At 38.8% G+C, this 17,025-nt stretch overlaps 1 protein-coding gene across 4 annotated transcripts in view; it reads right to left on the reverse strand.

Annotated features, from left to right (window-relative positions):
- Positions 1–17,025, reverse strand: part of LOC139964798 (uncharacterized) — a 46,359-nt gene that overhangs the window by 8,796 nt on the left and 20,538 nt on the right. For 3 of the 4 annotated variants that reach the window (XM_071966768.1, XM_071966769.1, XM_071966767.1), the window contains exons 18-31: positions 16,818–16,886; positions 14,589–14,704; positions 12,814–12,930; positions 10,102–10,406; positions 9,413–9,538; positions 7,646–7,734; positions 7,032–7,085; positions 5,859–6,036; positions 5,144–5,199; positions 4,348–4,431; positions 3,716–3,881; positions 2,343–2,413; positions 1,714–1,935; positions 829–948 (exon numbers count right to left, since the gene is read on the reverse strand). In XM_071966768.1, coding sequence (XP_071822869.1) covers positions 829–948; positions 1,714–1,935; positions 2,343–2,413; positions 3,716–3,881; positions 4,348–4,431; positions 5,144–5,199; positions 5,859–6,036; positions 7,032–7,085; positions 7,646–7,734; positions 9,413–9,538; positions 10,102–10,406; positions 12,814–12,930; positions 14,589–14,704; positions 16,818–16,886 — 1,773 coding nt within the window. The remainder of the gene's footprint in view (positions 1–828; positions 949–1,713; positions 1,936–2,342; positions 2,414–3,715; positions 3,882–4,347; positions 4,432–5,143; positions 5,200–5,858; positions 6,037–7,031; positions 7,086–7,645; positions 7,735–9,412; positions 9,539–10,101; positions 10,407–12,813; positions 12,931–14,588; positions 14,705–16,817; positions 16,887–17,025) is intronic. The other variant, XM_071966770.1, reaches the window with a different exon arrangement.

Here is a 17,025-nt window from a genome sequence, read left to right on the forward strand (position 1 = left end):
AGGTCTGTTCTACATCGGGATATATAATAGAAAATAGGCAATTGCAAACTTGAAAATTTCTGAGCGTCTACTAAAGGAAACCTTTAATGTTATTGAGTCAATGTTATGTGATAACACCAACTTCTTTTTAACATTCAAGTAAATCTTGAGATTGTTTTTTGCACATTGTGTTGATGATGCAATCTGATCATACAAGATATATTAACATCCTATCTGCTGTAACAGTTGATTTGTAACTACTTACCTAGTAATTTCAGAATTATCCATTTTTTTTATTGGCTTGCACAAAAGCTTAAAATAAGGAACAGCTGAAATATTGGACAAAATTTTTGGTATTTGAGTAGCTAAGATACATCAAATATTGCAGGTAGAAAGGCAGAAGAAGTAGATGAAAAAGAATTGTTTTTAAAAAAAAAATCCCACTGCTGCCACCATGCATAATAATTGCAAGCTGGTAACAACATGGTCAGACATGGAAGGAGAATATTGCTGTTGATATAGAGAAACTCAGTGGGCTTTCAGAAAGCATCAGAAGCTTCCCATTAATATCCAATAAAACATCAGATCCCAGTCTCACTAGAAATGTTTTACAAAGATATAGATTCATAAAACCCAAACTTAACGTTAACCTTTAACATTCAGCTGAGATGTATTATCATTAAAGCCAAAGCCAACATTAATGCAATGTTGGACACACTCACATAGTCTGTTGGTAATTGCAAAAAAACATTTCATTTCCAAAAGGACGTATACAAATTAATAAAATAACGACAGAATTGACTTGAATCAGTTTTCTCAATGCTCGGTGAAAAAGAGAAAAGTCCTTACATCTTCATTTTGGTAAACTTTGATGAGGCCAATTTTGCTCAAGTAATCTGCTAGATCTTCCTTTGTCTTGATGCCGGCTAGTTCATCGACTGCAGTGATAGCCTCCTGTCTAACCATCTCCTGAAGAAATAAGACAGAAACACATAGTGAGGTATAGATTTAAAATAAATATATACAACAAACTATTTAAATACTGGAATAATGTTTGGGAAAGGATCCATTGATAAATAACGAGGAAATTCTTCATAGCAGTTTTGACATGTGCTTGTGTTGTTGTTGCTGACGAGGGACATTCCTACTTTGAGGAGAACAGAGATTGCAACTCGTCCCATCTTTAAAGGGGTGTGAAGACTCGCGCACAAAGAAACGTCTCATGCCGGTAATCTGAACTAGTTTCGAATGAGGTGTAACGGAAGTGTTAGACACCACCATCATTCCCAGAAAATGCACACACAGATAGCTACCGTGGGTCATTAGACACTAGTGTACAGTCACTACATGCAGCTACGGTCAATACCCATAACACAGTGTACATAGCAGCGATGGACATCTCGGGTCCAGATAAAAGATAACAAGGTATCACGTTTCATTACTGTCTGCGTTTTGTAGCGATAAGAAACAAACTTCCCTTGCAAGCAACGGAAAGTTAACATTTTCACAGGGCGGCACGCAGTTTGGTGCGAGTCTTCAATGCCTTTAACAACATTAAACTTTTCAGACTGAATCATACTTTTCTTCCCACTAGTTATGAGACTAGCATCTTACCAAGAATTTTAGCCAATTGCAAAGAGCAGTAACTATTAATGACCCACATGTGCGAGCATGCTCACAGTCGTCCTTACTCTCTCGAAAGGTCGTTCAAAGGTCAAATAAAGCGTTACCTACCTCATCATCCACTAATTTCGGTATTAGCTTCAGGATGACTTCTTCCCGATTAGCACCGAGCTTGGTCATGACTCGTACGGCATTTGCCCTGACTACACCCCTCGGGCTGGCCAGTCTTTGCTCAAAGAAAACCAAGATTTCCTTCCTGAGCGACTCGTTCAAGTTATATTCTCTACGTCGTCGGATTAAAGATAGAAACGAGAATCGGCATGATAATTGATTCCCGTGAGATGAAAAGTCCTTCCAGAATGAAGGATGCCTTAATAATAAGTTTTATTTCAGATGATACGGACAGGTGTGATATTGACGACCGAAATATTGTATTTAGCTTATTCATGAATCGGCAGTTCACGTTACTTTGTGAAGTTTTGAGACGATTCTGTTTGCTCTTTTTTGCTAATTTAAACCACAAGTTGGGACATGAAAATGTGGAAAAACATAAAGAGGCTGGCAAGAATTGATTTCAATCTAGTTATTATTCTCTTCCTGGGGCCAGCTTGGAAAGGCATCTTGCATTCGTCAATGTAAAACTGATAAAAAGAACAAGTGACCACGGTCAATTGGATACCTAATGAAGCAGCCAGTGCAATAATTCTATAAGGGATATTTAAACTGATTGAAAAGACTCACACATAAATATCAATGACTGCATTACAGACCGTCCTGTACTGGGCATCTCTGGTTGTCTCGAGAAGTAGAACTATCAACAAAGGCAGAAGAGACATACAATGATCAGCAATTACTAAACTCTATCATCAATGTGGATAGGGATAGATATCATCATTGAGTCATATATCATCAATGCACCAAAAAAAAGGTTATTATATTCAATGTATGGAGCTAGGTATCATTAATACTTTGATACCATGCAGACAATGATGAAAATATCATCAGTGCATAGATGGAGAAAGATGATACTGGTATCATCAATACAAGATACTGAGATGTCCAAATGTCAAAGATATCAATAATACTTATATTAATGAAGGAAGATACTAACTGATATCATCAATATATTGAAAATGATATCATTAGTACAGACATTAATATCATCAATACAAGGAAACACCACATCATCAGTGCATATGGAGCTATGTACCTTTAGTACTTTGATCAAACTATCACTAGTGGATGGAGGAAGATATTACTGATATCATCAATATATATCATCATTCAGATATGCAGCCAGATATCATTAAGGAGTGAAACAAGACAGACACCATTAATCCATCAACATCAATGCATGGCTACTATATGAATGTAGCATTGAGCAAGACAACATCTTTTTTCATTTTAAGTCGCAGCTACAAATTTCTATAAACATGCAAGATTAGAGTTAATCCCTAATCCCTGGTAGATAGGATACTAACATTCCTGTATACCAGCCATACAAGAACCCTGGATTGATGTAGGTAAACTACTGCAACCTTATGACTACTAGATCGTAGCATATATGCTATTGAACGACTAGCTCCCAAAGTAGCTCCGAGTGAGAGGTGGAGAGAGAGAGAGAGAGAGAGAGAGGGGGAGATGAGGATAAATACGTCTATTCCTCTCGGGATCAAACTGTACAATGAATGGAGCTGGCCGATGGGGACAATCATTAGTAATGATGTAACTGAGAGTGTGAAGGGGCAGGTAGAGTGTGCATACGATCAACAAACCTTGTTAGTTATGTTACCACCAATGTATTAAAACAGGAAGTTACCAATAAGTAAAGAGAAACATTTACCAGAGAATTGAAGGGATAAAGCTGGTTGAAGTACAAATTCTTCAAACGCAACAGAAGTATAATGAGAGGGGAAAGGACAGAAGTGGGCTGCAAGAGAAACAGGGAGCGACGTTCCCCATTCCATTGCAGATGAGCATGACTCGATGGTATGTAAATACACTTCAGTTGGACGCACATGTTCGATAATCTATAGCCGTTGTTAACGGAAGAAAACTTGGAAGAGTTACAAGTTCCTGACGGGTAAAATATGACGTGAATCAATCATCTTACGTAAAGCCCGGATGAAACTCTCTACGTCCAAACTGACGCCGGCGGGAAACCATTTCTCCTGAGCGATCCGCCTCAACAATGTCAAGTCATCTTCGTCTGAGTCTTCGGAGGAGGAACGACTATCGTCGTCTCCATCTTCCTCCGCTACTCCTCGCAATTTCAGACTCTTTTTATAGAGAGGAAAGATCAGAAGAGGATTATAAACTCACTACCATAATGCAAACGTCCCATATCATTATTAACTTAACTGATTTAACTATATAATCTGTAAACCTTCAAATTGGTACTTCCAGCCAGGGCACTTAACATTGGAAGGGCCAGGGCAGAATCATGCCCCAATCCAGCTCCCCTCCCCCCTATTCCCCAACCTTACCCCCTTAATGTCCACACCATCGGTCTTCATGCTGATATGGGTAACAACATATAGGTTGTGATTTCAACATCAGCGAACATTAGTCTAGTATCTGTCCTTCCCCATCCCTCCACCCCCTCCCCCCACCCCAGCACCCAAATCTCAACCCTGCATTGGAATCCCCATCAAATCTGTGTAATATTCCAAAAGCAAACAAAAAGGAGGAGTTTAAATTTAAATCTCATGACATATATGCAATCCTTCAGAATCTACTGATTACCTGCCTCCTGCCTCTTCTTACAACAGCGCCCCCTGTAAGGTTGATACCACGGGTCTTTCTCCTTTTCTTGTTACCCTTGGTTGACTAGAAGTTTATCGAAAAGAAGTAAACAAACGTTTTTTTAAAGCTCTCAATCAGAGCAAACGGCAGAGTAAGAAAATTGTTATTAAATGCATTGAAGACTCGCCCCAAGCCGCCCTGTGAAAAAGTTAACTTTCCGTTGCTTGCAAGTGAGTTTTGTTCGTGTCGCTACAAAATGCAGACACAAATGAAACGTGACACCTTGTTATCTTTAGCTGGACCTGAGATGTCCATCGCTGTATCATTTGTACACTGTGTTGTGGGTATTGACTGCAGCTGTACTGTACTGACTTTACTCTAGTGTCTAATTACTGACGGTAGCAAGCTGTGTGTGTATTTTCTGGGATCGATGGTGGTGTCTAACACATCTGTTACACCTCATTTGAAACAAGGTCAGATTACCAGCATAAGACGTTTCTTTTTGCTCGAGTCTTCACACCCTTTAAGGAATGTAGTAGCGCGACAGTGAGTGAAAGCAATGTACAAAACTTCCCCCGCTCATCACAACTTTTGATAAATTGCATTCCCCCCCCCTTTTTTTTATATTTTATTTTGTTCAGATAAAAGTTGAATCTCTTTTTTGATGGTGGTAAGAATGACAGGCGAATAAAAAACTGAGTGGATTGATTGTGGATAAGGATAGAGGGGGGAGGGGGGTGGGGGGTGGGGGAATGAAGTGCACCCAGAAAAAGTAAGTGTAACTTTCATTTCTTACCTTGTCAAGAGCCTCAGTGGGCTCAAAAGTCGGGATGACCAGCATCTTTGGAAGATCTGATAAAACAACGAATAATAAATAAGGAAAACTTTCATCAAACTCGGACACACCCTGCATTGAAAACACACTGACATTTATCTACTTGTTATGAATGCTTAGAAAAGTGACCAGACTGAATCACCCTTTGATTGATACCATAACAGAAGCAATACTCAGGTATGTGCCCAGGATTTCCTGAGTGCCGGGTATACTGATCCCCGTCCTGGGGAGGGGTCTAAGGGGGTCTCTCCCATTTGAGAAATTTTTGATTTTTCGATTTTTGAAGGTGCTCAGATGCCAAATGCTGGCACTTGTGTAGCTTTTTAAGCACATACACAAGTACTAGTTTTGCCAACAATTTACATACATATTTTTTTTTTTATTAGTGAAATATATTACGTGGCCTGGTAAAAGTTATTAGTTTGTTTCAAAGACATTTTACAAGGGACCGACTGAGAGGCCATAAGTAATGTTTCTCGCATGCTTAACTGATGCATAATGAGTCTGTATGATTTTGGCATAGGCTAGGCCCAATTTATGTTGAATATATATATTGTTAGGAATGTCGGGATTTCAGATGAAAATAGTGCTGGGCGGGATTCACAATTTTAAATACAGTGCTGGGCGGGGCCGCCCAGTGCCGCCCAGCGTGGGCACATCCCTGCTGAATACTTACTTATGCTTTTCAATTTTAATTTTTGGTCTTCCACAGACTGTCTTCCAGGGGTCCCTGAAGCGGCCCGGGGCGAGATGAGAAATGGCGACCCCATCGATGGGTCTTCCAGGTCCGTGGGCGAGCCCAACTTGACAGAATCGTCCGATGAGGAGGCCCAAGTGAATGGTTCGTGAGCCTCCTTTAAGCAAAAGGAAAGAAAGAAAAAAAAATAAAATGTGGTAGAAAGTTGTAGATCACGCTTCCAAATACACCTAGATTCGTTAACTAAGTATTGTTTCGATCGAACGATTTATTTTCCAATCGTCATTAACAAAAAATTAAAATATACAGCTATTAGGTTTTCATTCTGGACTTGGAAGGTTTTAATTAATTACTTTTATTCCCTTTTTAGTGACAAATGATTTTCTCAAATTATTTAACAACCTAGTAAAGAAAACTATGGATTTGTTTTCTTTCTTTGTTTAATAATTATTCTTACCAATTAAAAGAGTCTAACTAACAACTTTGATGAAATTCATTGATGAGATTCTTCTCACTTTGATGAAATTTTTATTTCTTTTCTCGTCACGCCATTTTCCTTTTGCAAACAGGAATCAAAAAGTGTTTCAAACATATTTTTTCCCATTAAGATCATAACTCATTCCCTATCAAAATGGGTAATGTACAAGTAAATATATTCATACCATGTGAAAATGAAATAACATTAGTGTTCAAATTGAAAGAAGACAATGTTAACCTTCAGGGGCGGACTGGGTCTTAAAAACCGGCCCAGGCATTTTCCACCTAGACCGGCCCATTATTCATTGATATGGTACTCACATAGTGATCGCCGTCCTGGGGGAGGGGTCTAAAAAACCCTTGAACAAAAATGAAAAAAACCTAAATAAAATCCATTAGCACAGACGGGTTGCTAAAAGCACGTTCTTTTGTTTCGAACTAACAGACTAAATAACATGGTGATTTCATGAGCTGATTCACACAGTTATTTCTACACAGCCCGTCTGTATTCTATTAACTACTGTGAAAATGGGTTGTAATTTCTACCAGGCTCCCCAGCCCACCGGGCATTGCCCAAATGCCAGTGTGGCCAGTCCGCCACTGTTAACATTCATTTCTAGCGAAAGAGATATCACAAGAAAGGACGACGATATGAACTGTTGATTTTTTCCTTACATAGGAATGTTCCACCTCTGACTTTGTTTGGAGGTCAATCTCGACACCAGGAACCTAATGAAAAAAAATCAAAAACGAGAAAGAAAGGAAGCCACAAATGAATTTACGATATTTCTTATTACTAATCTTTCATCATCTCTCTTGTCATCCCATCCCACCATCTCCCCTCCTCTCCACCCCCCACCCAGCCCCACCCAGCCCTTTGTTTTGTCTTCATCCCATTAAACATCTCTTTCAGCTTTTGCTAATAACCTTCACTTTCTCTCTCTATGCCAGCATTAATCAGACTTGGTTCTCAATATAAGGTTCAAACTCATTTATCCAAACAGAAGGAAGATTCCATTTCCTTTTGAATCGTTTTCAATCAGAAATTGTTCTCAAATATGCTAGGAATGGTCACTCATGTCAATACAAAACTTCAACAATGTCTCGCTACCAATCTCTTAACATTTTGTTATCTCAAATGTTGTTTTTGTCTACAAAAAATTCATCATCACTTTCGGTAAAAGCCAGGAGGGCGACATTTTGAATTGGGGAAAACTCAGTTTCGTCTTTTTCAACCAATGAGACGCCATGAGAACTGAAATGTAAGTGTAAGTTTATTGCTACGTTACCATTTTCAAAACCCAGGGTGATTCAGGAGGGGGTGTCGGACTGTGACGGTACCCCATGAGTCCTCTGAGAATGGAATTTGGGATGTAACCTGAAGGAAATGTACACAAAGACTAGACTCATTCTGATATCCTTGTGTGTGGGCATCTCTAGAAACCTGGACAGTTACACCCCCATGAAGAGAAAAACATGTCGATGAAGCCAGAATTACCTCCTCAAAACCATGCACGTACAATCACATTTCTTCCTACTTTCTTACTGTGTGTAGTCTTTATATAGTTTCACAACACTTATAAAGTTAGTGATAACTGACTCGGAGCAGACTTTTGAACTAGTGACTGCAGGGTTAAACGTCCTGCACTCTACCCAAATGACTGCAGGGTTAAGCCTCCTGCGCTCTACCCAAATGACTGCAGTGATAAACGTCCTGCTCTCTACCCAGATGACTGCAGGGTTAAATGGCCTGCGCTCTACCCAAATGACTGCAGGGTTAAATATTCTTCACTGTACCCAAATGACTGCAGGGTTAAACGTCCTGCTCTCTACCCAAATGACTGCAGGGTTAAATATTCTTCACTATACCCAAATGACTGCAGGGATAAACGTCCTGCACTCTACCCAAATGACTGCAGGGATAAACGTCCTGCTCTCTACTCAAATGACTGCCGGGTTAAATATTCTTCACTATACCCAAATGACTGCAGGGATAAACGTCCTGCACTCTACCCAAATGACTGCAGGGTTAAACATCCTGCTCTCTACTCAAATGACTGCCGGGTTAAATATTCTTCACTATACCCAAATGACTGCAGGGTTAAACATCCTGCTCTCTTCTCAAATGACTGCAGGGTTAAACGTCCTGCACTCTACTCAAATGACTGCAGGGTTAAACATCCTGCGCTCTACTCAAATGACTGTAGGGTTAAACGTCCTGCACTCTACCCAAATGACTGCAAGGTTAAATATCCTTCACTATACCCAAATGACTGCAGGGTTAAACGTCCTGCACTCTGCCCAAATGACTGCAGGGTTAAATATTCTTCACTATACCCAAATGACTGCAGGGTTAAACATCCTGCTCTCTTCTCAAATGACTGCAGGGTTAAACGTCCTGCACTCTATTCAAATGACTGCAGGGTTAAACATCCTGCGCTCTACTCAAATGACTGTAGGGTTAAACGTCCTGCACTCTACCCAAATGACTGCAAGGTTAAATATCCTTCACTATACCCAAATGACTGCAGGGTTAAACGTCCTGCACTCTAGCCAAAATGAGCAATCAAGCTCTTAGTCAGATCAGATTAAGTCAATCAACACCTTTGCAAATTGTGCATAACCCGGGGATCACACAGAAAGTGTACAACTCAGAAAAACAGGAATGGGTGCTTTACTTTTTGTTTATGGTTTCAAAAGTGCTTTTCTATTCTTCATTCCCTTACAAGTTAATTTCTCTGGTAATATTCTTCACTACTAACTTATGATGATACCTTACAACGTCGTGAAATAATTTTACAACTTTACAACATCGTGAAATAATAGTCTTGATTCAATTTATCTAATCAAGTCATGATCAAGGATATTTAAAGTGTAATAAACATATAATAATCAGTTTTAATTTAATTAAGCTATTTAATCTTGATGACAAGCAACTCCCAAACCAGAAAAGGACATTCATTAACCAACGCTGCTACAAACATCCACAATTACATAATTTTTTTTATTTTATCAACTGTCAATTGTTTTGGGAATATCCCAATTTTTTGACTTACCATCGGGAGCAATTGGCCACACCTTCTTTAGAATTAGCGAAGACCTTTCAGCCATTAAATCACTTTCAGATGTTCGGCCAGCGTTCGTCCAGCTTTCAACAAATTGTTCTTCCGATTCGGTAGAATCTTAAATGTAACAACAAAGCGACCTCTTTGGGTAATTCATTCCTTACTTTGCCAACATTTTCTTTGACAATATGGTTCCATGGCAACCAGATAAGACACAAAGACCGAATGTTGATGAACTGATGTTATCAATTTCTATGAAGTAAACCTGATTGTTAAAAATAATTCACATAATTTTCATTACCTATAAACAACAAAATTCTTCTCCGATGCTCATTTGAAAATAATCCGTCCTGAGCAGCGAGTAAAAATATCCGTATTGGACCACGCCTCTTGATGTTGATGTTTTAAGTGATCTTTTGAAACCGGTGAATGGAATACTTGATAATACATCTAAATCCGGTTTTCCTCACGACAATGTTTCTTTTTGTCTTCTCTTTTCCTTGTCTTTTCGAGATTAGTACTGACTTTTCTCGATAATATATTTATTACTGCTGATTCTCAATATTTTCAATCCCTCCCAGAGCACCTTATATAATAGTTGTTAATGACCAGTACCCAGATACAAGAAACTTTGTATCTGGAAAGGTTTGCTACAACAAACTGAAGCCTCAAGATTATACCTTCTAAAATATCAAATGTCTCCAAAAATGTCTCCTTCTCAGGCAATTCCAGCAGCAAATCTTGCCTCCTTTGTTTAATTTCATCTACTTTGGCAACTCTGGGGCTAGAAAGATGCCTTTGTGGTTCTTCTTCTTCTCTGTCGGAGAGATGCTCTGCGATGGAGTATGTCGATAGCATCGACTGGACGGCGTTAGACTTGATCAAGTCTTCATCGTGTTCCTGAACTAATAACAACAACCTCCTCGTGTACCGACGTCGACTCGCGAGTTGCGTCGGAAAGACGGGCAGTCTTTCGATGTCAAACCTGTGAAGGGTAAAAACCAATCAGGATTTTTGTCTTTGTTTGCATCATCTCCTGAGAGAAGAAAATCACAAAATTTCAGTTTCAGTTGATTATTTTATTTTTTAGTATCGAAGCTTGTTAATACACGCTCGATAAACATTTTAGGAGCGAAACTATGGATCCTTTCCTTTGCCACAGAATAATTTCTGTTCTAGTTCTAGGCAACATTCTTTGAAAATGATTGTGAAAAAAAAAAAACTTCTTCCTCCCTCCCATGATAAAAATGAAGAGCCAAAAATTGCTTGAGCACTACTTATTTTGCACAACTAAGCACAAAAACCTATTTTGTGTATAATTACAAAACATTAACTTAAATAAGATATGACACTTTTAGAAATCCATAGAAATATGATATCCCTTATGTATATATAATGTATTTATTTGCATAAGTTATAAAAAGTCAATGATATCATCAACACCCCCCCTCCCCTAATCAACACCCCCCCCCCTCCCCTAACCTCACCTTTACCAAATTGTTGGTAAAAGAGGTCACAGCACATCAAACTAATGATAAACTGTGGGTGGGGGAAACAAATTTTCAATTATAATTAAGAATAAATAAGAAGAATGTTTTAAATGTAAAATAAAATAGGATGTAACTATCCTTGGTACTTTTGTGTCAGGCCTTCAAAATCTCAGACCCCTAACTAGTGATTACTAACCTTGCAGACTGTATATACACTCTAAACGAATGACCACAACAAATAATAAATAATTCAGTTGGTCAAACTATCTCCTCTTGTGTACAGATTCCTTCAATAATCATTATTTATAGTATAATTGCAGAAAACATGTTAGCAAAAATTAACACCAAATAAAGTGTCAAGCTAACACTTACAACTCTTGCGATCTGTGTCTCTTCCAAATGATACTATATTTCTGGTGAAGAGACTAAAGTCTAAAGTCTTTATAACAAAACCGTTGACCCCGGCAACCAAACAAGCTATTAAAGGCCTAAGGTGATTTGACCGTGGCAAAGTGTTTGTGTAAACAGACTGTTGTGCGATGTCCTGGTTACCGGCTACAACTGGACACCAATGTTTACATATTCTATTTAAAAAAACGTTTCAAATGTAAGAGATTAAGATAACACACTTGTTGCATTGCCATCTGTGAGGTTCATAGGACAATGATAAATAAAGTGTTGCAGACCTGAGGGAGTGATATGTCACATATCAGGACTCGAATTAAGGATTGTGATGGGCAGGCCTCAGCTCTTTAGGGAAATGTAGAAAATTACACGTTTTGTTTTTTGACTGAAATGGCAAGGCACCTTTCAAACTTTTCAGCTATCAAAAAACAACAAGGCAAACTTTCCAACAAAAAAAAATATTTTGAAAAGGCACCAACTTCGGCATATTTTCAAAGGTGAGATTAAACATATTTATACAGAAACAAATTTTGGAAATAAATTAAACAAAAATTAAAAGAAAAAACATATATTTCCTGACAAAATATTGCTTGAGTTGCTGGACAATTTTTTAGCAATTGTCTTCGTTTGATATGAAGTTTAATAATCAAAGTTGATTGTGAGGTCACCTATGGCAACTTGACTAAACTGGACAATGCAGACATTTCTGGTGCAGTCCGTTCTTGGTGCTGTCTGTTCACTGGTGCGGTCGGTTCACTGGTGCGGCCGGTTCTTGGTGCTGTCGGTTCACTGGTGCGGTCGGTTCTTGGTGCTGTCGGTTCACTGGTGCGGTCGGTTCACTTGTGCGGTCGGTTCAGTGGTGCTGTCAGTTTTGACTGATGAGAACGAGACACATAACACTTACACCGGTGCTGTCAGTTCAATGCTGCGGTCGGTTAACTGGTGCGGTCGGTTCACTGGTGGGGTCGGTTCAATGGTGCGGTCGGTTCACTGGTGCAGTCGGTTCACTGGTGCGGTCAGTTCAATGGTGCGGTCGGTTCAATGGTGCGGTCGGTTCACTGGTGGGGTCGGTTCACTGGTGTTGTCGGTTCACTGGTGCGGTCGGTTCACTGGTGCTATCGGTTCACTGGTGCGGTCGGTTCTTGATGCGGTCGGTTCAATGGTCCGGTCAGTTAACTGGTGTGGTCGGTTAACTGGTGCGGTCGGTTCACTGGTGCGGTCGGTTCACTTGTGCGGTAGCTTCACTGGTGCGGTCGGTTCACTGGTGCGGTCAGTTCACTGGTTAGGTCGGTACACTGGTGCGATCAGTTCACTGGTGCGGCCCGGTTCATTGGTGTTGTCAGTTCACTAATGTAGTCAGTTCGTTAGTGTGGTCAGTTTGTTGGTTTGGTCGGTTTGTTGTTGTGGTCGGTTCGTTGGTGTGGTCGGCTCGTTGGTGTGGTCGGTTCGTTGGTGTGGTCGGTTTTGACTGATGAGAATGAGACACATAACACTTACCACAGTTGATGGTCGGGATTAAACGGCATCGGCTCTTCTTTAGACTCGTCCTTGAAGTGAAGAGAAACAAGTTTCTCCAGAAATTGAAACGGGAGGTAGCTGGATACATTGACAAAGCTGAAGGCGTGAAACAAAGAGACAATGCTGAATAATCATGTTAACAAACATTGCAGGGTTCGTTCAGTGAGTACAATGCCGAATCATGTTAACATACTGTGCATGGTTATAAAGTGAGTACAAACTTGTACTCATATCTCAGCATGGTTCCCGTACTTGTACTCATAATTCAGCATAGTTCCCCATATTTGTACTCAACTACATGGGGTGAAACAAATAAACAATACTGAATCATGTTAACGATACATTGTAGTGGTTGTATAGTGAGTACAAACTTGTACTCATAATTCAGCATAGTTCCCCCATACTTGTACTCATAATTCAGCAAAGTTCCCCCAAACGTGTACTCATATATCAGCATGGTTCCCATACTTGTACTCATAATTCAGCATAGTTCCCCATATTTGTACTCAGCTACATGGGGTGAAACAAATAGACAATACCGAATCATGTTAACAATACATTGTAGTGGTTGTATAGTGAGTACAAACTTGTACTCATAATTCAGCATACTTCCCATACTTGTACTCATAATTCAGTATAGTTCCCAAACTTGTACTCATAATTCAGCATAGTTCCCATACTTGTACTCATAATTCAGCATAGTTCCCTCATACTTGTACTCATAATTCAGCATAGTTCCCTCATACTTGTACTCATAATTCAGCATAGTTCCCTCATACTTGTACTCATAATTCAGCATAGTTCGCTCATACTTGTACTCAACCTCATGGAATTTTACTCATATTCATCCTCCGGGGGGAATTCTGGAAATCCCAGTACGGATTCTAGAGCAAGATTAAATGACTGAATTCGTGCTTAGAGACTTGTACTCTCGTTCTTGTACTCAAACAAAGGAGAACTCTACTTGTACTCGGGCTGTTGTAATCATACTTAAAGTCTGCTGGTATGTAATCACTAATGTTATATTTGTAAAGAGGAATAAAGCTGAGACTCAAGTTCAGAAAATATCATTCGCCTTGAAGAAGACACAAACCCCAACAATCATTGAACAACATCTCGCAAACAGCTAAGAACAAAAATGTTATTCCATTTGGGAGATATCACATATTTAATGTTTCTCCGCACAAAAATGGCTGAAGACTTGATTAAGTTTAGTTATGACTATATCATTGAGCCACATGTGATTTAATTATTTATGCTTATTGCCTTGTTGATGATAACCTTTACATGTTCTGTAATGCAGACTAAATATAAGTGTGCCGTTAGTCAAATTAAGACAATCTCCCAGTATAGTCGTCCACAGTTAAAAAATATCAGTAATTATTATCTAAATAAAAATAAAATAAAACTGTTAGCAAACTGCTTATCCACTTTTATCTAATCAATATAAATTCCTTCTTTTTGGTTATTCTGAGTCAAACCTGCCAAACAGACAGTTTTGCAGGATTATTACCACTTTCAAGCAAAACATTTACAATTAATGATACGGTCATTAATTTTCTGGATTATTAGAAAAGGCTAGTTATAAAGGCTCAGCTAAAACAATGCATTTTGTAAAAAAGATTATGGCATGGTTCAGTTGTCGTATTCATCTCAAAATAGTGCATTGGTTCGTGTCTGCACCACTGGTGGGATAAATGCATCTTAAAGTATTTTTGAGGGGGGGTGGGAGGGTGTTGGGGGGATATACTCACCTTATGTGATTTTGGAATCCAACAAGGATATCCCCGTGATCATTGGCAAAGCAGACGCCCATCAAAGAAGAATCAAAACACAGCTCTCTTACAAGCGTGTTGGTCATGTCCCAAATCTGTAAAATTTGATGGTTAGAGGTTGCTTTAACGTCTTTCCCTAATTTTAAGATTTTCTTTCACATTTTCATCTGCAACTGTTGTTACGGTGTATTACAAGTTTTGCTACCTTCTGATACAATGCGTATCATGGAAATGTTCGGTTTATTTCGTAAATCGGCCTACATGCAACAGAATATAATACACCTCTTGGACATACCTAGGTAAAGGATAGAACATTATTGGACCTACATAACAAAATACATTATAAACATATCACTGTACCTATCATTTGTGACCAACTAAAAACTATACATATCACTGGAGCTACATAACAAAATACACATATCACTGGATCTATCAAAATATGCACATCACTGGAGCTACAAAACAAACACACATATTACAAACCTAACTCAAAAAATATGCACACCACTGGAGCAACATAACAAAATACACATATCACTGGACCTACAAAATATGCACATCACTGGAGCTACATAACAAAATACACATATCACTGGACCTAACAAAATATGCACATCACAGGAGCTACATAACAAACACACATATTACTGAACCTAGCTAACAAAAGATGCACATCACTGGAGCTACATAACAAAATACACATATCACTGGACCTACAAAATATGCACATCACAGGAGCTACATAACAAACACACATATTACTGAACCTAGCTAACAAAAGATGCACATCACTGGAGCTACATAACAAAATACACATATCACTGGACCTAACAAAATATGCACATCACAGGAGCTACATAACAAACACACATATTACTGAACCTAGCTAACAAAAGATGCACATCACTGGAGCTACATAACAAAATACACATATCACTGGACCTACAAAATATGCACATTACAGGAGCTACATAACAAACACACATATTACTGAACCTAGCTAACAAAAGATGCACATCACTGGAGCTACATAACAAAATACACATATCACTGGACCTAACAAAATATGCACATCACAGGAGCTACATAACAAACACACATATTACTGAACCTAGCTAACAAAAGATGCACATCACTGGAGCTACATAACAAAATACACATATCACTGGACCTACAAAATATGCACATCACAGGAGCTACATAACAAACACACATATTACTGAACCTAGCTAACAAAAGATGCACATCACTGGAGCTACATAACAAAATACACATATCACTGGACCTAACAAAATATGCACATCACAGGAGCTACATAACCAAACACACATATTACTGAACCTAGCTAACAAAATATGCACATCACTGGAGCAACATAATAAACACACATATTACTGAACCTATAGCTAACAAAATATGCACATCACAGGGGCTACATAACAAACACACATATTGGACATTGACATGGACATGACATGACATGACATGACATTGACATGGACGTTATATTGACATATTGACATGGACGTTAAATGGATGTGTGCCGAGAGATTGGCTTCGGTCAGCTTGCGAGTCTACAAGCCTCCATGGCTTCTTTCGCGAGTTCCTGCTTGCGGGAAGATCACATATACATACATACATACATACATATTACTGAACCTAGCTAACAAAATATGCACATCACAGGAGCTATACATAACAAAATACACATATTACTGAACCTAGCTAACAAAATATGCACATCACTGGAGCTACATAACAAACACACATATAACTGGACCTAACAAAATATGCACATCACAGGAGCTACATAACCAAACACACATATTACTGAGCCTAGCTAACAAAATATGCACATCACTGGAGCTACATAACAAACACACATATTACTGAACCTAGCTACTGTAACAAAATATGCACATCACAGGAGCTAGATAACACAATACACATATTACTAAACCTATGTAATGATACCATACATGTATAAAACTTACTTGAGATAAGCATCTCTTACATTCCAAACCGCCTCTATTTAGACACATTTTAATTCCATATCTGTCACTACTTTTGTATGGACAGAGAGAGGAGCTGACATATAGAGTCCACTACAAGCTACAAACTTGTTTTCCAGCCACTTTCATTAATGATCCTCTTTTGATACAAGAAAAAAAAACAGTACGGAAAATGCATCATGCACTGACGTACCTTGACAGATCCATCGCTGCTTGAAGAAGCAAAAAGTCCAAGAGATGGACAGGAGCACAATCCGTTGATCTGATAACAACAAATGGAGGACGGAAAAAAAAAATTTAAAAAAAGTTTGATCATCTTTATACTTTGAATTCTCAAAAATTAATTTGGGCAATATTTCTGTGAGTTTCAAAGAGTGACTTCCAAAACCCAGTTGTCTCAT

Source organism: Apostichopus japonicus, chromosome 23, assembly GCF_037975245.1.
Source record: "Apostichopus japonicus isolate 1M-3 chromosome 23, ASM3797524v1, whole genome shotgun sequence".
Classification (NCBI taxonomy): domain Eukaryota; kingdom Metazoa; phylum Echinodermata; class Holothuroidea; order Aspidochirotida; family Stichopodidae; genus Apostichopus; species Apostichopus japonicus.